This window comes from Eubalaena glacialis, chromosome 15, assembly GCF_028564815.1.
Source record: "Eubalaena glacialis isolate mEubGla1 chromosome 15, mEubGla1.1.hap2.+ XY, whole genome shotgun sequence".
Taxonomy (NCBI): domain Eukaryota; kingdom Metazoa; phylum Chordata; class Mammalia; order Artiodactyla; family Balaenidae; genus Eubalaena; species Eubalaena glacialis.
In genome coordinates, this window is record NC_083730.1 from 695827 (window position 1) to 719881 (window position 24055).

The window sequence follows — 24055 nt, forward strand, 5'->3', positions numbered from 1 at the left end:
TTCTGTGTCAGAATTAAATGATTTATTTATTTCCTAACGAGGCTCATCTAACACGTGCTTTTTCTAGGAGACACATCACGGCCTCTTGCACGTAGGCACGAGTGAAATCTCTGTCAGAAGGCACTAACGTGGCGCTAACCCGATCAGAGAGGGCGGCTGTTCACAGCCCGAGATGAACAAAGCAGCCGGAGCAGTGCCTCGTGCGACCACAAGGCCACGTGTGCATCCCACTGGTCTTTGCGTGTCCGAGAACGACCACGAAAGTGCCACAAGCATGGATCTGGGGGCCGTGGAGAAACTCTAGCGAGCAAGCAAACATGCAAGCCTGGAACCCCAAATACGGAGGGCGGACCGTACGCCATGGGCCTAGGAGATTTCACAGCCTCGCCCCGTCTCTCACTGCAGCACAGCAACAGGTGTGAAGGGCTCAGGGATGACGCCCGCCCAGCTCGGCGTGCACCCGCACACAGGCGTCCCGGGGGGCGCCAGCAGCGCGGGTCTCTGTGCGCTCACGGGAGCGGGTCAGGATCCGCAATCCTTTCTCTCTGCCTCTGGTTCCCGCTCTGGCCCTGGAGACCCCATGCGTACCCCGGGGTGTGCTCCTCGGGAAGGGCCCCGTCGTCCAGGGGCTCGGCACTCCCCGTCTCCCACAGGCAGTCCTTGGGAGAGAGGTCGTCGTCCATGCGGGGCTTGGCCTTCCTCTTCCCCATCAGCTCAGCCGTGGGCTCCGGCCACGCTGGGCCCAGGCTCCCACGCCCTTTCTCTCTCCTCCTCTTGTACTCCAGGATCTGCTTGTTGAGAGCCTCGTGGTCGATCCCACACAGACTCGAGGGTGCGGCAGGGCCCAGGGTATCACACGGCGATGCAGTGTCCAGGGCCTCGGGGTCGCTGGAGGGGAGAAGAAGAAATTCACACCATGCACAATACTTCCTACAGCCATTTGCTTATGCACTGTCCTAACACCTCTCTAAGGGAAATTGTGGAAACTGGACAGAAGTGGGGTTTGGTCTGGCGTTCTCCAGTCCAGAACCTCTCGGCCAGTATTCCTGGAGCCCGTGTGTGGCTCAGGCCAGCATACTTCTGGTGCAGCCGTTGTACACTGACATTAAATGCGTTTTAATTTTTTCCCCACTTAAACATGGCTAGTGCACTAGGCTAGTTAAACAGAATTATTGGGGGGCGGGGAGGGGTCTTTAGATCTGTCGCTCAGGTTACTTGACGGACCAAAAGAGAAGAGTCTATTCTGAGAGCAAAACCAGAGCAATCCTTTCAAAGCCCAAATCTGGCCACATCATGCCTCTAACCCTAACTCTGATCTGGAAGGGCTCCCGACCTGCCTCTCCCCACGCCCACTCACTGCTGATCCGGAACCCGGGCACTCCCTGCCGCCCGGGGCCTCGGCTCTGGCTCAGGGCCCGAGTGCGGCAGGCAGGCTGGGGGCCCCCACCCCAAGGCCCTGCCGGCGCCCCTGCAATGCTGGCCCAGTCGGTCTATGGCACACGGGCCAGACACGGGGTGCAGCTGCTCCCGCACCCGGAACGGGGCCCCCCCGCCCCCGAAGCCTCACGCCACCTCCTCAGAGGCCTGCCCTGATGTTTACTCCCTCAGTGCGAGCACAGGGCCTGCCAGGCAGCAGTGCGCCAAGGGAGTGGAGAGGATGAACCGCTGCTGCCAGCACTGAGTCCAGGCCCCAGCACTTCTGTGTGGACCCCCAAGGCCCTCCTAACAGCCTCGCCCAGGTGCTGGGTAGTTCACCCGTTGCACGCCGACACCGGGCTGGGCCCCAGGGCAAGACCCAAGGGCACAAAGCAGGGCCCGCCGCCCCTCAACACCTGGCTGGGGACAGGCAGGAGGTGCAGCTGCTGTGGGAACCAGCGAGGCCACACCTGGGCATCTGCGCGGATCCAAAACATATGCCCCCACGTATCACCTGGAATCGTCATGCACAAAGTCTTCTTCATCCGGGGGTCCAAAATCAGCAATTGCCAGTAACCGATCAACCTGAAAAGGAACAGACAGAGGGTGATTCTCGAGCCACGCCACTGCCTGCGTTGGAGCCGGGCGCCAGCTGAGTGCCCGCATCCGCTGCCCAGTGCCAGCTCAACCACAGGCCTCAAGCCCACCTGACATCGTCCCTTCCGGTGACGCTGCCCACACTCGCTACCTTAATCACACTTTCTCTGATAATGAACTGAGGCTTTTTAAAAACTACACTTAAAACTTGTAAATGTTAGTCAAATTTACAAAGAAACCAGTTAAATATTAGTTGAATTACTAACGCTTACTGGTTTCTAACGGAGTTTTATAAAATGCTTCAATTTTGCCACAGGATTTGCGGGGGAACCCCCCAGTGTGGTAACATGAGTGTCCAAAGTCTAGCGTGTGGCTCCGGTCCTGCCGGGGCTGAGGGGCCTACGCTGGGGACAAACCCTGCTCCTCAGCAGGGCCCGTCGAGGGCCTCTCCACCTTCACGCATCTGTTCTGACTGCCGCCAGGTCGTCCTACTGGGGCCGTGCACTGAGACTCGACCTCCTGCTTCGATGCAAGCCCAGGCGAGCCTGGTCCACGACCGGGCCCTGTCATACGCAGGAACTAAAGCATCACCACCAACCGGTGACACACCAATCAAACCACAAAGGTGAAAAGAAGCAGAACTGGAGACAAATCAGTCCACAGAAAATACCAGGAACAGGACTGACGATGCTACAGAACAAGGACAAACTGGCCTCCTCCGAAGTTAAAAGTGGGAGAAAATATTCACAATGAAGATTTCTGCCAACCGACTTGTACCAGATATACAATGAACCTACACAACTCAATAATAAGCAAACCTTATTAAAAATGGGCAAGAGACTTTAACTGATCCACAAAAGGAGGAATGACCAGTAGGCACATGAGAAGATGCTCAATATAATTAGTCATCGAGAAAATGCAAGTTTAGGGGGCTTCCCTGGTGGCGCAGTGGTTAAGAATCTGCCTTCCAACGCAGGGGACGCGGGTTCCATCCCTGGTCGGGGAACTAAGATCCCACATGCCGCGGGGCATTAAACCCTCACACTGCAACTAGAGAGAAGCCCGCAACGAAGAGTCGGCATGCTGCAACAGAGACCCAGCGCAGCCAAAATTTAAAAAAAAAAAAAAGAAAGAAAATGCAAGTGTAAACCATCAGGATGGCAACCCCAGGGGCTGGCGAGGATGTGAGGATCAGGAACTCTGACGCTACGGTGGGAGTGCCGACGGCACGGCCGTGGTTAAAGCAGCCTGGCAGTTTTCTGAAAGTTAAACATACACTTGCTACTCCTAGGAACTGACCTAAATGAAACAAAACATACATCCACAAAAGTCTGTACACAAATGTTCACAGTGCTTCACTCTTTATAGCCAAGGACTGGGAAAAAAGACAAATGTCTATCAAAAAGTGAATGGGTAAGTAAACTGCAGTACAGTTGTACAATGGATGCTGCTTACCAATAAAAAAGGAACTACTTACACATGAAACAACATGGATGAATCTCAAAAACACTGTGCTGAGCAAAGCCAGATGCAAAAGACAACATCCCGATTCTATTCACGTGAAATTACAGAAATCTCACCAGGCAAAACTAACCTACAGTGACTGAAATCAGACGGGTGGTAGGGGAGAGCTGACCGGGGTGAGCAGGGGTGGCGATGACACAAAGGTATGCGTTTGTCAAAGGAGGCACATCTCAACATAAATTAAGCCTCGGTAAAGCTTATTTTATTAACAAAGAACCAAATCCAAACACAACCTCAAATGCTAACACGTTAACACAGGCCAGCGGGCTAACTTCTCGTGTGGAAGGGGAGCTCGGGGCTCAGAAGGTGCGGGCCAGACCCTGCGCAGTGGGCACCGGCTGCCCGACACCTGCTCTTGCAAGCCTGACGGTCAGCGGGGAGACGAGCGTGCATGTACCACAATACTGGTGTCAGAGTTTATGTATTTCCCTTAAAAATTCAGATAAAAAAAGTTTTTCCCTCTATAGTTACAATAAAAATCAACATTTTAAAAACCTCTTGACTGAAGTGTAACATCTATGGGAAAGGTACACAAATCATTAAGTGTAGCTCAGTGACATTCCACAAACTGAACCCACCTGTGGACACCCCCGCGACACTCAGAAGATGAACCCCAGAAGCTTCCTTCAGGCCCCTCCTGCTCACTCCCCTCCCCATGACAGCCATTACTTTTACTTCTATCACCAAAGGTCAGTCAGGCTTTTCCTGAACGTTTTATGAACAGAAGCACTCAGAGCGTGGCCTTTCCTTGGCTCACGTCCGGTGGGAGGTGGGTCAGGTGACCGTTCCAGAGCACGTCCGTCCATTCTGCTAACTGCACTCGCGAGAGACCCTGTGCCAACATTCCCGGCCGTGTCCGTGGGTACTGCGGGGGGAGGGGGGCCTCGAGGGTCACAGACTCAGCTTCCGTGGGGACGGCCAGTCTCCACCGGGGCGCTGTGCGCCGCCCTCCCGCCAGGCCTCACCCCTGTAAGGAAAGCCCTCACGGAGGGGTGTGCGCTGGAATCTGCTTTTCATTCTTGCTCTCCTGACGAGCACCTCTGCGTGTGTTTATTGGCAGTACCGTCAATACTGCTGAATTACTCAGGGTTCAGTTTAGACAGAGCTTATTACTAGTCCTCTTTCCAATGTCCAGACTGGTGACCTGAAGACTATCCTGGGAATGCAAAGTAAGCTGCTGAAACTGGTAACGTGTTAGCAGTTGCAGCTACCTGTGATTTTTGGTGCAACCAATATAAGAAAGAAATAAACTGACTGATAGAAGACTCAAAGTTTCGTCCAGGACTCCCAATTTCAAATTTCTGTCTCTAGCCAAGTGCTTTATCAACGGCTGACTTTAAATCTATTAAAAACATACACAGTATTTGAAAAACACTGCCCTGACTTACGCCAGGGGAAGCAATGACCATGCCCTCAAATGATCACCTACCCAAATCAGAAACCCCTCTGGTCCAGCCTTCACTTCTCACTACAGTGAGGCAGACACTGCAGGACTCTGAGGCGCCTGCCGAGGCCCGGCCGGCCCTTGGCCCCCAGGTCAACCGCTGAGCTCTGGGCACGTGCAGGACCCACCATCACCACGCGGCACGTGTCCGACCCGTGGCCACTTCCCCAGAGCACACGGGGCAGGACGGACGCTAGAGGTCTCCAAAGCAAACGCCCATCAGCACAGCCTCTGGAATAAGGGAACGCTTAAGCGCACATGCACCTCCCTCCCTCCAGTGACTTTTTCTGGAAAGGAACCCACACAGCCAGGTAGGACCTTGCAGCTCTGAATTCTTCCTCCACAGAGAGAGGGACGAGTCAGCAGAGGGCTCATCCTCTGAGACAGGCGGGTCCTCCCACCAGCCCCACCCGACGTGCCCGGGATTCCTGCTGAGTATCTGCACAGCACCCCCATGACTTGAGCTGTACACGGCCCTGCAACTTCACTCCTGTTCCCCTTTCTAGCTAGGAAATCACACATCTATCAAACTTATTACCCACATAATGTTTTCAGTATCGCTTGTATCATGAATAACAAAAGACAACAATGTACAATTAGATTTTTTTTTCCCCCTCTGTGAATCTAAATACTACCTAGTCCTACAGTGAGTAACAGCCACCTAATCATAATCCCGTAAATGCTACTGTTTTTTTCGGTAAACTTTTTAAAGGTATAACATACCTTAATAACCACGAAGTAACCACCACCCAGATTAAAACGTATGTATGTTTTAGCAGGTTTTTAACCTTTATAATTAACCTATACCTAAAACAAGGAAAATAATTATGAAACAATTACAGTTACAGGACAGGACGTAAGTGTGTCAGCCTTAACAGTGTAAAGCAACCATAGACAGACTGAAATCTAGGGAAGTGAGAGAAGGAGGTAAGCACAGGAGGGCAGCTCTGACTGCTTCAAGTTTGTAAACTGAGAGAGAGGGATCTGCTTTACTAGTTAGGGCTATACCGACAAGCATTAAAACATTAAAGCCATACAAAGTGGCTACCTCTGGGGAACAGGGCTGAGAACAAGGGCACAGGTGCCTTACTTTTCATCTATACCCTTCTATTACCTTTTAAAAACTGTATACGTTATCTTCTGAATATTTAAAAATTAGATTTAAAATCTTACCCATATAAAAGTTTACATCCTAAAAAGGTAATTATGTAAAAGCCTTACCTCCGCTACAGCTGCATTTTTTTTGTCCTGAACAAACACTATTGGCGGCATGTTCCTCAGGGTCTGCTGGGACATCAAAAGGTGCCTGGAGAAAGAGATTTGTGCAGTCACAGGTGACACTTGGTGGAGGGGTGACAGTGCCAGAAACAGAAAATGTCATCTCACAAAGAGGTGAGGCATGATTTTTTTTTAATTAATTAATACATTTATTTTATTTATTTGGCTGCGTTGGGTCTTCATTGCTGCGCATGGGCTTTCTCTAGTTGCGGCGAGTGGGGGCCACTCTTCGTTGCGGTGCGCAGGCTTCTCACTGCGGTGGCTTCTCTTGTTGCGGAGCACGGGCTCTAGGCGCACGGACTTCACTAGTTGTGGCACACAGGCTCAATAGTTGTGGCTCATGGGCTCTAGAAGGCAGGCTCATAGTTGTGGCGCACGGGCTTAATTGCTCCGCGGCATGTGGGATCTTCCCGGATCAGGGCTCGAACCCGTGTCCCCTGAATTGGCAGGCAGATTCTCAATCACTGGGCCACCAGGGAAGCCCCGAGGCATGAGTTTTGCTTATCACATTCTTCAAAGATGAAAAGTCTTCCTTAGCCAACTGCCACATTTCAACAGGGATACAAAATGCATGATCACGATTGTTTTTAATTCTCTAAATGCAACTTTTGAGATCCTTATAAATAGTCTGACGTGAACTTGGGACAGTCCTGGGCATCACGGTGGCCTTGGGCTCTGTGGTTTGGGCACCAACAACCCGCCAGTGCTTCGTCCCTCCATCCAACCGACACTCATCGGCAACAGCGCCACAGAAGTGTGGTTGCCGGCCTGTGCTTCCCGGACGTCAGACACAGAAACGATCTTCGTATTACCCAGTCATGCAATACATGCGGATCCAGGGGCGACAAGTATCCAGTGAAAACACTGCTGTGACACACAGCACATCTGCTGAGTGACGCAGTTATGGGAAAACCTTTACACTAAAACTTGGTGATCAAAAGAGTTGGGAAAAGGGACATTCTGTTCAACTGAATTTTCTGTTACCTAAAAACTAATCAGAAAACAGCAGGAACTCCAGTCCCGAGGGCTGCTCGGCCAGGTCTCTGCATCTTTAAGACTGAGGAGAAAACTGAGTAGCTTCTTTACTCTCACCCAGCTCAGTGGTTCTCAAAATCCTTGGTCTCAGGACCCCCTTTATACTCTTAAAAATTACTGAGGAGGCCAAAGACCTTTTGTTTATGTGGGTTACATCTACCAATACATACCAGACTAGAAATGAAAGCTGAAAAGTATAAAAATATGTATTTATTAATTCATTTAAAATAACTACTATATTTTAAAAGAAATTAATGAGAAGAGTGGCATTGCTTATGTAGTTGCAAATTCCTTTAATACCTAGCATAATGGAACAGCTGGATTCTCATCTCTGTATCTGTATTCAATCTGTTGTTATTTTGTTTAAAATAGAAGAAAATCTGGCCTCACACAGATCTGTAACTGAAAAGGAAAGAGTATACGAACAGCCTTTCAGAAAAGTGTAGATCTTCTTTGATGCTACACAAAAACTCAACAAATAGTAGTTTATTAAAGATTGCAACGTGGAATCTGAAACCAGATCAATGAACAGCATTCTCTGTACATTAAAATCCATTGGCCCTCTTGCCCTTTGAATTGATCTCTCCCCGTGTGTGATTTTGTAACCCCATGCCTTGGTCTTTTAGAAAAGACTGGTTCACCAAGTCACACAGATTTTCAGAATGATGATGTATTTTACAATACGTCACCTCCAATCTCATCAAAAGGGTCTTACGTACCATGAAGCTGTCAAACTCAAAGTGGTGGATACAAGTTTTCTAAAATTCTGATTTTCACTGAAAGCTTACATTTTACCACTGGCAACAAATATGGTCAGTTGTGCCCCTGAAGTGACAGGTTCACTTTGCTCACTTTGGAGAAAATGTCTGTCCTATACCCACAACTGAATAACCATAATTGGTTCACTTGTTCTTTCAAGTGAAGTGTCTATTTTGGGTCACAATCAGCAACTGCAGTGTTTTTGCAAGACAACCATCAGAGCTTCTTGCACACTTCCCACCACAGATACTAAAAAGACGTGCCAAAGGGTTGAGACACGCATCACGGATATCCTTAAATAAAGCTGGCAGGGCACGACCACGAGCACGTGCCGACGCTGCGATGACCACCAGGACATCTGGGCCAGCCGTTTTACCCCCATGGCTTCAATACAAAACGTCAACACGGTGAGAATGGAAAACCACACCTCATTGTGAAAAAGCTCTCACTTCATCAACCTCCCCCTACAAAGGAGCTCAGGGGTCCCTGGGGACCCGGGATCCCACTTCGAGAACTGCCGACCTAGATTGTGGCTTATATGAAGGCGTAAGTTCCGCTCTGAAATTCAAGAAAATGCTTCCCAAATGTTCCTTAAAAGCAAAAATAGTGAACAAAACCAGCGGGAAGGCAGGGTCAAGGAGAGGCCTCACCTCATGGGCGCAGCGCTCCTCTGCAGCACGGCCTCCATGTTCGCGTTCTGAGCCTCAGAGACGGTCGTCCTCCAGAACACGCGGCAGGCAGAGAAGTCTGCAGTCAGAGAGACCTGAGCCCAGCCCCAGTTACTCTCAGCTCACCGGGGCCCTTGGAGACAGAGGGCGTCAGGGGAGCAGCACTAACTCTCGGGCAGTCCTGGCTTCAGGCACCGGCCTTCAGGGCTGGTGCCCCAAGCACAGCGCTGGGCAAGGCGGAAGCTGCACCTGCCCTGAGCCGACCCCAGCCTCAGCCCCACGCACAGAAGTGCCTCAGCTCTGCTACCGCTCCTCCTCCTTTCCCTTGGGCTGGACGCGCTCCGGTCTGAGGGCACAGATGGCAGGAGCCACCTCCCGGGTCTTTACACCAAGATAAAGGCAGATCATCCACCACTCATCTGACCCCCAGACCTTCAGACGCCCCACTTCATCACCTACTGGGCTCTGAGCACCCTCGGTGCTGTCTGGGCAAAGACCCCCCCCCCACACCCCGTGCACAGCGAGACACCTGCTTTTGCACCCCACAAGCACCTTCCTCTCCTTAATACCCAGACGGCCACACTGAGCATCCCTTCCGCCTTTTCTGTCAGGCGACGACGGAGGCACAAGGCCCGCAGTCCCTCGTTGGCCCCGAGGCCTACCTTGGAGAGCTCCACATTCAAGTCGCAGAGCTCCTGGCTCACTTCCGGGGTGCACAGCAACTCAGTCAGCGCTTTGTAGAGGAGGCCATTCAGGGCCCTCAGGCGCACGTGGTCTTCCCTCCTGGCTCTCTTGGAGGTGCTCTTGGTCAGGGATGCCCACTGAGACGGCTTGTGAGTCTCCGTTAAGAAGAAAGGCAGACACACAGGCAACATTACAACTGTACATAAACTTGTACTAACTGACGATAAAGGTCATTCTCGGCCATCTTAGTTTTCATGAAGATACAGTTTATTTTACAGACCAGGACCTTTCTAGATTTTACCTACCATCCCTTAAAGATCAAGAGTACTGCCAAGCATATATTTTTTTCCAAAAAAAATTTTATTGAAATATAATCCACATAGCATAAAATTCTTCCTCTTAAAAAGTACAATTCGGTGGTTTCTAGTATATACAGTGTATTTTTTTCTATCAAGCACCATTCATTACATAAACTCTCACAGTACAGGTATATTTCAGAGATACTGCAGGTTCGTTCCAGACCATCGCAATAAAGCAAATATCACAATAAAGTGAGTCATACGAATTTTTTGGTTTCTCAGTGCATATAAAAGTTATGTTTACACTATACTGTAGTCTATTAAGTGTGCAATAGCAATATGTCTAAAAACAATATACATACCTTAATTAAAAATATTGCTAAAAAAATGCTAACATCACCTGCTAATGCAAGGTCGTCATAAAGCTTCTATTTGTAAAAAACACGGTATCTGGGAAATGCAATAAAACAAGGTATGCCTGTGTATCTACACATATCTGTGTTACACACACACACACACACACACACACACACTGAATGGACATTACCATATTAGAATTTGATAACAGATATGACATCCCGTAAATTTTGTTTTCTTTCTTCTCCAGCCACACGGTGCGGCACGTGGGATCTTAGTTCCCCAACCAGGGATCGAACCCACGCCCCCTGCAGCCTAAGTGCGGGGCCTTAACCACTGGACCGCCAGGACGTCCCCTAGTGTAATTTTTTTTTAAAGGTAAAAATTCTGTGGTTCCAGTGTATCTGGTCCCACCTCTACAGACGCCGTCCCCTCCAATACTGAAATGGAAGGGCTGGAGAGCTGCCGACTTTTGGAGCCTCACACCCACCGAGATTCTCAAGTGGCTCGTCGCTACTACTCTATACTTACCAAGTGAGAGCCCAAGGAAGGACCTTCATACCAAAACTTCTTCCTATGGGGAGAAGATAAGAACTATGCTGGATACTGACAGCAATCAAATAAGAAACAGTTACAAAAGCTAACACCATAACTGTTTCTAAGGGGCTAGCCCTGGACATAGAAATTAGGTTACTAGGGGCCTAAAAGATTTAGATACCCAATGGACAGCAGCACGGGTTGTGGGGAGAGACAGACGACAGTTTCAGTTCAAGCTCGTAACTTTTACCTAAAGTCTACCTCTAGTCCCAAAGGTAGAGAACGAGGACCTTAAACACACACCTTCCAAACTGCACACGAGCACTGTCCTCTACTGAATAAAGCTCTTTCCCGGGGGAGGCTTAACGACTGATACCGCCACACATCCACTGGGACTGAACAGCTAAGTAAACAGAAGGCAGATGGGGGGGATCCAGGCTGCTTGCTGCTGCAGACAAGCAAGGGAAGGAAGTGAGAATGATCCGTGTGCTAGTGGATTAGGGCTGGAGATCAGTACGAACTCAAGTTTCACTTATTACAGCTACAGGTGGTGACACGCAGAAACGTTTCTAGATAAGCACAGACACAGGGATTAACATAAACACATATTTTTTTTTGCTTTGTCAGCTGGAAGGGTCTAAAAGACAGACACCCCAGTAGCAGTGAACATACTAAGCTCTCAGATCATGGTTTCTGATGCCTGTTTCCAATAAAGGAACCAGAGCTCCTTGGAGAAATGGCTGATTCTAGAGCCGAGGCATCCTGTGGTGCCAGAAAGTAAGGAAGTGCTAAAAAAAAAAAAAAAGTTTTCTAATTTAAAAACTACTTCAAAACCCCGTTACAACGGGGTGTGTCAAAGGGATATAGGAAACACCTGAAAGAGCTCCCAATGGTCAAAGCTGGAACAACTTGAGCAAAATTAAGTAGTACTGGATTATAACCCGTGAGTCCATCCTGATGAGTTAATAAATGGAGAAAAAGAGACACATCTCCCCTGCAAAATTTCGAATAATTCATGAATTTCGAATAATTCCCCACTCCTAAGGTGTGAGCTGCATACGGTGACTTCCCCCCAAAGAAGACAGTATGGAATTGGGGGGCTGGGCGGTAACTTTACAGTGGATAAACCTGACAGACACAAATGACCTCAGTCAGTCATCAAGACCAACATCAACAGTGGTACACCATGCTGAGAGCATGCATGTGTTCATAGGATGTGATGAAAATGGCACTTTACATCTGTGGTCTTCCTCCCCCAAACCAAACCCCAGTATACTCAAGAGAAAAACATCACGCCAATCCCAATAAAAGGGCATCCTACAAAATATCTAACCAGTACTCTTCAAGCTGTCGAGGTCATCAAAACAGGGACAGTTTGAGAAACTGCCACAGTCAGGAGAAGCCTAAAAAGATGACGACTAAATGTAATGCGGTCCCTGGATGGGATACAGGAACAGAAAAAAGACGTTAGGGAAAAACTAAGGAAACGTGAATAAAGCATGGCCTTTAGTTAATAATAACGTATCAATGCTGGTTCATCAATTGTAACAAATGTGCCACACTAACGTAAGAAGTTAATAGAAGGGAAACTGAGTGTGCTTATATGGGAACTCTACTCATCTTCGCCAATTTTTCTGTAAACCTTAAACTTTTAAAAAAGTGTATTAAAACAAAAACATACATATATACATACATACATATCTACAACTGAATTGAAATGATATGAAATCAACCTATTTTATTATACTTCTCTCTCATCATAAAAAACCTATCCTGACAAGCTTTCTTTATTCCTCACGTTAACCCCACAGAGAAAGCACTAATATGGAAAGGAAATTCTTCCTTTTCTCTTTATGTGATGCCAACTACTCTCCTGAAAAACGCTTCTAGTAACAAGAATCATCATCCTTCAGTACCTGTGGGGAACTGGTTCCAAGACCCCAAAGATACCAAAATTGGAGGATGCTCAACGCGCTGTATTTGCATGTAACCTCCGCACATCCTCCCGGATACATTAAATCATCTCTAGGTTACTTAATTTTACGTAAATAGTTGCCAGCAAGGCAAGTTCAGGTTTTGTGTTTTAGAACTTCTGGAATTTTTTCGGAACATTTTCAATCCAAGGTTGGTTGAATCCGAGGATTGGAACCTCGGACCCAGGATGGACTGTAAATGTATACATCACTTTGCTTCATAAATTCATGATGCACTGTTAGCTTTTAGGAGACTTAAAACTTTACCATCACAGATGTGCAGAAGAACAGAAAAAAAGCTGGGTGGGAAAAACGTTAACTGTGAGAGGTGGGCTCCCTGTTGAACTTTCAACAACCATTAACCTAATAGGCAGAGGCTGCGCTTACTGACCCGGCTGGGAGCTCGGGCGCCAAGCCAACGCGCCGGCGGTGGACCCCCCTGCGGACCCCCCGCCCCCGCCCGCGGAGCTTCCCGCCCCGCCGACCCCCCGCCCCGCCGAGCGCCCCGCCCGCCGAGCCCCCCGCCCCGCGGACCCCCCGCCCGCGGACTCCCCCGCCCCGCCGAGCCCCCCGCCCGCCGAGCCACCTGCCCCGCGGACCCCCCCCGTCCGCGGACCTCCCGCCCCGCCGAGCCCCCCGCCCGCCGGGACCCCGCCCCGCCGAGCCCCCCGCCCCGCCGAGCCCCCGCCCGCGGAGCCCCCACCCCGGGCCACCGTCCCCGGCGCCCCCGCTCCCACGCGGGGAATAGTACTTGGTTTTCGAAGCAAATTTCTTGAGTAGGTTCTTGCCGCAGGAGACCGGCGAGCTGTGCAGTCCTCGAGCGCCGCCCAGAAGGAGCCCCACCTGGAGCCCCCCGGCCCCGCCGAGAGCCGCCCACATGTCCGCCGAGCGACGGCCGACCGGGTGACGCGAGGCGGGCTGACGTGGGCGGTGAGACGTGGGGCGGGGAAACGCGGGGCGGGAAGACGTGCAAACGGAACGACGTGAGGCGGCTCGGAGCGACGTGGGGCGAGGCGACGTGCGAAGTCGCCGGGAGACTATGGGCGGGACGAGAGGACGAGGCGGCATCTGGAGGACAGGTAGCGGGACGTGAAGCGGCGGGGCGGAGCGACGTGCGGCTAGAGCCGGGGACAGGCGGGACGACGCGTGAGGGAGGGGTGGCTAGACACGGCGTGGGTGGGGTAGTAGGCGGGGCCGGGTGACGTGAAGGACGGGGAAGGGCGGGACGCCTGTGGGCGGGGCCAGACGACACGTGGTGGGGAGCGGAGCCTGATGACGTAACTGAGGAGCGGGGACGGGACGTGATGACGTTTGTGCGGGGGCAGGGCCAGCTGGCGCGTGGGCGGGGCGACTGGGCCACGCCCCACGCCGTTCTCCCACGGCGAGCTGGGTTCAGCCACAGGCCGCCGAGTGCAAGGTAGGGTGGGACTCGGTGGTGGGGAAGCGCACAAACCACCCGGATGCGGAGATTGCGGAGCGAGGAATACACTTTACGCAAACGCACGAAGCTAACAGAGAAGGGTGCATTTCAACTCCCTTGCCACAGAATATCAGATGAAGAGCAGGGAGGTAAGAGGTGTTCACTGGGTGGGCGTCCCGGAGCAGAGCCCCTTCTGCCTGCACCACTAGGAAGGAGTAGTTTCTTCCTCTTTCCGCTGCCAGTTCGTTTGCTCACTTCCTGTAATACCTCCTCACCAGTCTACGTGGAGAAAGACACAGCTTGCAAACTACTCCAGAAAGGAGGCATAGTCACCTCAGACCCCTCTTCACGGTCATCCCTGATAATCCCATACTGGGCACTCTCTCCCTCCTTGTCTCCCCCGCGCTCATCATTGGCTCCCAGCCCCACGGGCACTGCTTGGTCTTCTCCCCCACTAGTAAGTAAACCGCTTGACAGTGGGGACTTTCTTTCCTATAGCAGCCCCAGCACTTAGAACAGGACTTGGCACATAGAAGGTGCTCAATAATCCTTTTTTTTTTTTTTTGAATGATTGAAACAAATGGATAGTGATTAGAGTATCCGGGGGACTATGTAATCCAATAAAGTATCAGAATTTATACGGATCGAAAGCAACATAGCTCACTGGGAAATCCGTAGACCTAGTGCAGGCTTTTGGACTTTGGACAAGTAATTCTCTGTGCTCAGTTTCATTACGAATCATAACAACATAACTTCCCTCACACAGCTGCCTTGAGGATGAAGTGAGGGTGTAAGGAAAGCATTTAACAAACTCTCAACGGGTGGTAACTATTATTACTATTCCTTAAGTTTTTCATCTAAGTAGTATTAATTCAATCTATATAATGGACTCTTAACATACAAAATAAGTGTTTTTTGCCCATTTAATCTGCCATGTTTTCATCCCATTGAATTCTCAGCCCACATAAATCATTTAAATAGCACTTCATTAGGAATAGGAAGGCCATTGAGAGAAGCCAGGATGCTTTCAACCAAATTTTCCATTGTTTGTCATCTTGCTTGATGAGTTGCACTTCCAATGTGAGGTGTCAGAGTGACGTTCTTCAACTCCAACAAAGGATGATCTCTGAAATACAGATTAATTGAGGAAAACTATTCAGAGTCGTTTCATTTCTTTAATGTCATATTATGGTTTCATATCCCCTACCCTGAGATGGGGAAGGCTGTGGGAGCCTTATGGTGTACTCTTAATGACATCTGGGTATGACCACTGCTCATCTAACCCTGGTTTGGGTGACCCAACATTTCTGGGTGTAAAATACGTATCCTAACTGCACCCAGGCCATTAGTTCACAATTGCACAACATGTGTGATGGATTAAATGACACTGACCCACAAGACAAGAAAGGGCCTTGGGGAATTAGGTGCTGATCTAGGCATCATGGCACAAGCTGAATGTGCCTTTAATGGGAATAGCATTCAGAAGGGAAAGATTTATTAACTAGAATTAGCAGATTAGAGGGAGCTCTCTTCCAGGAAGAAGGCAAAGGATGGGAGTTAGCCTGGAAAGATAATGAGGTTTTAGTGAAGTGGGTCAGGCAGACTCAAGCATAATGATGGATAATATTAGCACCCAGGATTGGGAAAGTGCTATCACCTGGCCCAACGGGCATCCTGACTATTTTAACACAGAGGCCAAAGTAGACATGTGGCAGTGGTCCCCCATCATAGATACTGAGGCTCAAGGGGCACACCCTTGAGAATCTTACAGACCCCAAAACCTATGGAAGTTCTCTGGGGGCACCTGTAATTTATATCAATGTAGTTTGACTGCCCTCACCTCCAGGAATGACTGAAGTAAGACATATCCTGTGGTACAGTTAGCAGGGATACAAACTATTCTGAAAAACACTCATCCTCCCCTTATGAAGGAGGTGGGCCCTACTATATAACAGCACACGCTGGAAAACAGTACAAGGGTGCAAACTGAGACAGGGTGACTGGCTTTGTCCCAACTGACTTGGAACCCAGAAATAACTGAATCACGGCTAACTGTACCAACACCTGCCCATAATAATATCTGGTGTATAGGCAAGAGACAATTTTGTTGAGAAGGCATAGCAAATACCTCTGCAATTGTTATCGATTTGTTATGTAATGAAACTGCATTGTACCGTGACAATATTGCAATATGGTATAACACTGGCATTGTTGGTAAGATTTAAGTACCTCATGTAAGTAAGTCAGATGATAATACTGACATTGACGATCAATGGGAAATGACTGGCCTGAGGAAATACTGGATTTAGGTAAGTATCAGCTAATTTATGTACTAAATAGTACTACACAAGTTCATCATAATGTACAAATAGTGGTAGATCAAGGGGTTGGGGGGAACAAGTAATCAAATTAGTACAAAAATACAATGGGTTAGTTTCTTTAAATCTATCCCTGCCCCACATTGGCTCCTCCAAATGTTAGGCGAAGTCATACTGATACTATTGCTGTATCTGTCATATAAATTAATAAATGTAGATAATCCAATAAATATCATTTTGCTCTGAGACAGCTAAGGCCAAGGGCCAGTGGCTGGCCTGTGTAGTAAAGAATTAACTCAGCAGGCAGGCTTGGAGTTCTTGAACCCTGCACATTCCAAAGATAGGACTGGCCTTTGACTGGCCTCTGGAAGATAACCTGTGAGCCCTTGAGATATACTGCCTGGTAAGAGTGTCTTATACTTGGGGCCCTGAGCAAAGCCAGATAGTTTATGCTAGTGATTTAATTTGTGGTGAATGCCTGTTTTTGTTCGCCTAGGGCTCTGGGCCAATCTGTATCAGTTTGACCTCTGCAGGGTCTGGAGACTAAGAAGCCAGTGTCAGACATGTGGGCACTCCACACCTACGTGACTGACCCCCTGATACCAAGGCTGGGCTGAGCTTCCCTGGTTGGAAATACTTAACGTGTGTTGTCACACACCATTGCTGGAGGTGGTAAACACTGTCCACACAGCTCCATTGGGAGGACAACTGGAAGGGCCAGCCTGGTTCTCCTCGACTCCCCTGTAAGGTTTCTCCCTTTGCCGATTTTAAACTATATCATTTCACTGTAATAAACTGTAACTGTGAGTAGAAAAGCTTTTCTGAGTTCTGCAAGTCTTGCCAGCAAATCATTAAGGCTGAAGGTGATCTTGGGGACTCCTGGCGCTATTGGCAAATGAATATTTTATTTTTAAAATAATACATAGTAAATCCTTTTGTAAAGCAAAGAATACTTATGTAGTATGACTAAACAACGACAGGTTTCCTACTTTCTAAATTACTTTTTTCACAGTAAGCGGCATCAAAATGTCTCCCTGAAAAACCAAGATGAAAACTCAGACCTATCTGATAAATATACAGATTAGAAATTAACATGGGTATCTGAATATAAGTTATTCATAAAATAGTTGTTAAACCTCTTGGCCACAAAAATGATTTCACATGGGACACTGGGAGTGCATCACCTATTAGAATAAACTAAGCTTTGGGATATAACCCTGGTATTTGCCCTGTGACTTGTGAGTAAAAGTTCATTGTAGCAGGCAACAGGGGTGATAACATGACTTCTCCATTTTTGAGTAAGTTGACAACTGTCTAAAATGGTCATGCTTCTTTATTTATATTGAAATTATTTTTTGTTCTAGATTAGTGGCTCTCTTATTTGGTCTTTACACTCTTAAAAATTAAGAACCCCAAAGAACATGTGTTTATGAGGGTTATGCCTATCAACGTTTATTGTATTAGAAATGAAAACTGAAAAAAATTTAATACAATCATACAGAAGCACACATTTCATTAGCTGTCAGAGTGATGATGTCATCACATGTCCTTAAGTCTCTGGAAGCCTCCACTGTACACTTGTGTGAGAAAACATGAGTGGAAATAAATAACATCTTACAGTATATGATGAAAATAGTTTTGACTTGGAAGCTCCTCTCTACTTGCTAGATAGGACGCTGCCTGATTCATGAATTATTAAATAAATCCAGTTAGACCTTTAAAAAGAAAAAAAAAATTAGTTTTGACTTCATAGACCCCCTGAAAGGGTCTCCAGACCACATTTTGAGAAACTCTGTTCTGAATAAATTATTGTTTTTCTCAGAAATGTCTAAGTTCTATGACCAATCTCGATAAACTTAGGTATTAAATTTGGTCATAATGTCAAACATTCATCTGACAGTAATTTGCTTACTGGATAGAAATCAAAGCTGGAGGAATCAAAGTTAGGAATAGCTGGTTTAATGAATGACGGCATCAAGATTCAAAATAAATGACAGAACCAAGACTCCAGTCCCAACAGGCTGGATCACTGGGTCAAAACACACAAGCAAATGAAATTAAATACAAATAAATGTAAAATTCCACACATAAACTTTAAAAAACAATTGAGAGAATAACAATTTCAATTTTAGCTGACTAAAAACGAGTTAAGGTGCAGTGAGGCTTCGAGGAAGGGTGCTGCCAACACAACCTTTGTGTAATTTCTCTACAGTGGTCAGGCCACAACATGAATACTGTGTGCCATTCTCAGGAGCACATTTTCAAAGGACTGTAAAATCTAAAGTGCTGGAAGGCAAGGTGTCTGGAAATGACATCATTTAGGCTGCAACTGAAGGATATGAAGATACTTAGCCTCAAAAAAAAAAAAAAAAAGACTAAGATGAAATGTACTGGTTGTCTTAAAATACGTGAAGGTTTGTAAAGAGGAGAATAATCAGAGTTCACCTTTGATGCTCCAGAAGGCAAACCAGGGTCGGTGGGTAAAGGGAGGACTACTTGGCTTGATGTGAGAAAGACTGTTGTGTGCAGTCTCCATCCGCGGGGTCGGGGGCCTGAGGGCCCTGAGCACCCTGTCCGCGAGGTGTTGGAGCAGAGGCCTGACCCGCTGCAGAACTGGACAGGTCACCAGGGGCCTGCTCAGGCCCCTCCAAGGCCAAGACCCTACGCGATTACAACACGTGGCTCAACATGGCTGCAAAAGCCAAAAGCAACAGTTGTCTGAGGACTGCCCCACCTGGATCGAGAAAACCGTAGATCCTGTGTGGCCTCCTTACCTGGGCAGGGGTTCTGGGTACGTCACATCCAGCGCTGCTGCTTTAATGACCCCGGTCTGAAGGGCTTCCACCAGGGCATCTTGATCAACTAACAGACCTGGGTGGACGAGACCCCTCCTCGGTAGGTCCCACAGTTAGACAGTGCACTCTGGTCACATTCACTACTGTTCTGACACGTCTTGATCTTGTCAGAGGTTTGACAGCATGTGAACTTCATTCTGCCACTTCGTTCTCGGACACTAACAGCCTGCTACATGCCAGGTAGTGCACTAAACCCTTCACAGATGCTGTCTCGCCAACTCCTCCACTTACCCAGCAAAAGTCAATACTCTTTTTACAGGTGAGGCTTGTAGGTTACATGCTCAGCCAAAGTCACATGCTTCTAAAGCATCTACCCAGATCTGAGCCCAGATCTGCCTGACCCTGAGCCTAGGCCCTGCCACTTCACCACACCGCCTCCCAAAGCCACCGCAGGGTTCCAGGAAACAGCCCCCAGATAGTAGTTTTAGGTACACATTAAAAAACCAAACAGCCACAAACATCACCCATAACTGCATTTCAAATACAAGGTAGCAGCAGCAGCTGAGAAGGAAACCCGTTCCTCCCAGCAGAGCCCTGCAAGGAACCTCCTTCCCGCTGGCGGGCTGGGCCGCCCTGCAGGTCACACAGCACCCAGCCTGCCTGTGCTGCTGGTGGAGAAACTAGTCCCAAGCTCTTTCCTGGGGTGATTGTTTTTCCAGAATCTTTACTTTGTCACCGACCTCTGACATTACCAAAAGCATATAATGCACTGGTCCTTCCTGCTCACCTACAGGGTCTGAATTTTCAGAAAACCTTCAAGCACACTGGCTTGGCCCTGTGGGGGTTCACGGCAAGCCCTGTTTTCCTTGTTTTACGGAGGAGAGACACGGGTGGTTCCTGGTGATGCCAGCTCTCTCGTGTCTTCCGGCCGCCGATCCCAAAGGCAAGCCGCCCGCACGTTTGAGGCCAGCACCGACCCTCACGTGTGCTGGCTCCCCCAGCGCCAAGCACTCCGACGCTTTCTTCTTCACAAATGCCACACCAACCCACCAGAAAATCTGGTTATCGCGCGGGGCCTAAAGCCTCCTGTATGCAAACAAAGCTCCACGTAAATGTCAAAGAACCAACCAAACAAACACAAAGTTATTTTTTTAAACTGAGGCTCAGAAAATTCATCCCCATAAATTTTGCTTGATTATATGTGGAAGGTCAAACTGTGATTCCGCTCCCCAAGGAGATGCCCATACTTGGATCTGAAACCCCACAGTGTACTATTCTCATTCTTTTTGTTACTAATTTGAGGTTCAAAATGACGTGAAGACAAAAATCAGACGTATTTCTAAATATAAAGTAAAACCCCTTTAGCTCACCACCCAGCAGTCTAAGTGGATTTTTCAGACCGTTCAGGGAAAAGGTTGACTGGGAGTGCTGAGAGGATGGCCAGGGCTGGGGGCGGGGCGCTCCTGCACAGCCCCCCGGCCTACACACAGCGGCGGGGCAGGCACCTCTGCCGATGCTGGGAGAATGGCGGTGGGCTCCATCCCACTCCGCTCCTGCCTCCGATCAGGCCCCGGGCCTGGGGCGTCAGGCTCACAGCCAGCATCACAAGTCCCATCGCTGAAGCAGGTCATCCAGCCCCTCACGGTAAGTGGCCCCAGTGGCTTCCTCCTCCTCCGATTTTCTGTGAAGGGAACAAGGGAGAAAACCGGCGTTCTCTAGTTAGAAATCCATCAGCTCCCGGAAGGAGTTTCTGAGAGGAGTCATGGACCCCGTCTGTCCTCCCCTGGGCCAGACCCTCACGTGGGTCCAGAGGCGGCTGGACCCCGAGGCCAGGGCTCACCCATGGAAACGCCGTGGGCGTCTCTGGGTGCTCTGAGCCCCGTGTCTGTGGGGTGTCACACCAGACGGCGAGCCCCTTGAGGTCAGGAGCTTCCTCTCACTCAACTCTGAGCCCCCAGAGTCGGGTACAAGCCCGATGGCGTCAGACAGGCTTTCAGTGACGTCCAGCATTGCTGAATATGGGCAAACACATCAGAATTTCCAGAGAAAAACAACAAAACGGGAGAGAGCCTGGGAGTGCCATCTGTTCAACAGAGAGCAAGGATCCAGGGGTCTGGTTCAGGCAGGAATGAGTGCTCTGTTTTGGGTCCAGTCCTAACTCCTGCTCTGGGCACCCCAGACAGCTGATTATTCAACAGAAATTCCAAGCTCCAGGAGGTCACAGCATCCCTGGTAGCCACTACTGCCCTACAAATATGGAATACAAAACTACGTGAATTCTTTCTACACATCTTGGCCAGCGGACCACCTGAAGGAGAGAGGAACGGCCAGCACACATTGCCACTGAGAAAGCCCTGCCCACCTCACACGCCTTGTCCTGGCCTCTGCGTCGGCCCTCAACGCACTGGGAGCTGTGGCAGCTACCGAAGCCTCGCCACTATCCACTGTGCAAACAGGGTGGCTGAAAAGGGGGCGGTCCTGATGTAAAGTCTCCCAGCTCACCCTGCCTCTGGGAGTGGAAATCTATTCCGCGGCAACAGAAGCCACTGAAAGGCTGTGAACAGCGCCATCATCTGGCCGGTCTGCAGATGGGGCTGAAGTTCGAGAGCAGAGAGCAGCCCCTTAGGGGGCAGATACTGCAGGTGAGAAAGGCCAGGGCCTAGGCCGGTGGCAGGTGGCAGCGATGAAGTGAGAGTGAACAGGCAGGTCTGAGGGTTGTTTTGAGACAGAATTAACAAGACTGGGTGTTGGGCTGAATGCTGCTGGTGGAGTAAGAGGAAGAGGGCTTCAGACTGAATACTGTTGGGGGGGAAGCACACACCTGTGTGTTATGTGTGTTCGAGTGTGAATAGCATCTCCCATGATCAGGAAGAATCACTTTACAAACTGAAACAGAGCACAGCTGTAGGTGAGCCAAAATCTCCTTTCTCTCTGGTGAAATTTTTTCAGTGAAGAGAAGATTATCTGCTGCATTTCTGGGTGATCATAAAAATACCACAGTCCCTTCCTCGATCATCAATCCTACTTTCTGGAGAAGCAGAATAGGGGGATTGTATGAAAAGTGGAGGAATAATATATAGGGGATCGTATGAAAAGTGGAGGAATAATATATAGGGGATCGTATGAAAAGTGGAGGAATAATATATAGGGGATCGTATGAAAAGTGGAGGAATAATATATAGGGGATCGTATGAAAAGTGGAGGAATAATATATAGGGGATCGTATGAAAAGTGGAGGAATAATATATAGGGGATCGTATGAAAAGTGGAGGAATAATATATAGGGGATCGTATGAAAAGTGGAGGAATAATATATAGGGGATCGTATGAAAAGTGGAGGAATAATATATAGAGGATCGTATGAAAAGTGGAGGAATAACGTATCTAAACTGTATTTAAGGCAGTGATGGCGCAAGTTCTGCTCAGTTAGTTTCAAGTCCGTTTTCTGAATTTTACCTGCATTTCCTATTGTGGTAGAGAATCTCCATTTCAAATGCTCTGGCCCTCTGAGCGATCTTATAGCCAATGCTGCCCACGCCGATCATTCCCAGAGTGGTCCCTGTCACTTCTTAACCCATCCAGTTTGGAGGAGAGTTCTCCGTATGTGGCGAAATAGCCAACTGATGACCTAAAATCAACACGATGCAGAGTGGGCAGTGTGGACAACCCTCACTGGGCCGCCTGAAGGGGAGACGAGGTTACAGGAAGCCCGGGGTGGACCCTGGGTGCTCACGCATTCCTATCCGACAGCAAAATGTTTCTGCAAGGGAAGAACGACAGGAACAGGGCAGTTTCCTCACAACAAACCCCAGCCTCCTGGCAGAATGCTTTAAAAGAGCAACTTCTGGGACTTCCCTGGTGGCGCAGTGGTTAAGACGCCAGGCTCCCAATGCAGGGGGCCCGGGTTCGATCCCTGGTCAGGGAACTAGATCCTGCGTGCATGCCGCAACTAAGAGTTCACATGCCACAACTAAGGAGCCCACGTGCCACAACTAAGGAGCAGGCGAGCCACAACTAAGGAGCCTGCCTGCTGCAACTAAGACCCAGTGCAACCAAAAAATAAATAAATATTAAAAAAAAAACCCAGCAACTTCTTTCACATTAAGGGAGGATTTCTGGTTAAAATTTGTTGGTTTTGGTGTGTGCAAGTGTCTGTACATTTGTGACTACATGTATGTGTATGTGTGTGTGACTGTGCATATATTTGTGTGTGCATGCGTGTGTGCATGTGTCTGTGAGTGTGCACATGTGAACCAGCAGTCAGAAACAGAACCGGCTCGGACTTCCCTGGTGGTGCAGTGGTTAAGAATCTGCCTGCCAATGCAGGGGACACAGGTTCAATCCCTGGTCAGGGAAGACCCCACATGCCGCGGAGCAACTAAGCCCGTGCGCCACAACTACTGAGCCTGCACTCTAGAGCCCGCGAGCCACAACTACTGAGCCCGCGAGCCACAACTACTGAGCCTGCATGCCACAACTGCTGAAGCCCGCGCACCTAGAGCCCGTGCTCCGCAACAAGAGAAGCCACCGCAGTGAGAAGCCTGCACACCGCAGCAAAGAGTAGACTCTGCTCGCCACAGCTAGAGAAAGCCCGCGGGCAGCAACAAAGACCCAACGTAGCCAAAAATTAAAAATTAAAATTAAAATATTGGAAAAAAAAAAAAAAGACGCAGAACATGCTTGGTTCTTGCCTCCTCTTTCCTCAAGCCCCTTCACCCCAGAGCTCCACCAGGACAACGGCCAAGTGCTGAAGTGCTGCACTGCTCCTCCCGGGGGCGCGCCCAGCAACGTCCAGTGTGTGGGGAGCTGGGGTTCTGCCTGCTCACTTGTGGGCCTTCACCCCAGGGTAGCATGCTGAGCGGCCAGTGAACTACCCCAAGGGCATTTCCCCAGCGGTGCTGAAAGTACTTCACACGTTGCGTAGTGAGTGGAATTTGGTGGAGGAGAAAAC

The 24055-nt window shown here is 49.1% G+C and overlaps 2 protein-coding genes and 1 long non-coding RNA gene across 3 annotated transcripts in view; 1 reads left to right on the forward strand and 2 right to left on the reverse strand.

The window, feature by feature from the left end:
- Nucleotides 1–13633, reverse strand: RBFA (ribosome binding factor A). The gene is made up of 7 exons (XM_061170491.1): nt 13323–13633; nt 10593–10635; nt 9384–9560; nt 8704–8816; nt 6203–6287; nt 1931–2001; nt 1–888 (listed from the first exon to the last, which is right to left on the reverse strand). Exons 1-7 carry the CDS (start codon nt 13448–13450, stop codon nt 510–512), a joined length of 996 nt encoding a protein of 331 aa, XP_061026474.1. The 5' UTR covers nt 13451–13633; the 3' UTR covers nt 1–509.
- The window catches only part of LOC133075991 (uncharacterized), a 15961-nt gene continuing 5442 nt past the window's right edge, over nt 13537–24055 (forward strand). The window contains exon 1 of the long non-coding RNA XR_009697439.1: nt 13537–13650. This is a non-coding gene — a long non-coding RNA (uncharacterized LOC133075991). The remainder of the gene's footprint in view (nt 13651–24055) is intronic.
- The window catches only part of LOC133075990 (putative 2-hydroxyacid dehydrogenase SERP1888), a 10695-nt gene continuing 4826 nt past the window's right edge, over nt 18187–24055 (reverse strand). Inside the window, 4 exon segments of the mRNA XM_061170492.1 lie at nt 18187–20662; nt 20665–20712; nt 20715–20785; nt 22561–22732. Of these exon segments, the coding sequence (XP_061026475.1) occupies nt 20508–20662; nt 20665–20712; nt 20715–20785; nt 22561–22732 (446 nt within the window). The 3' untranslated portion in view covers nt 18187–20507.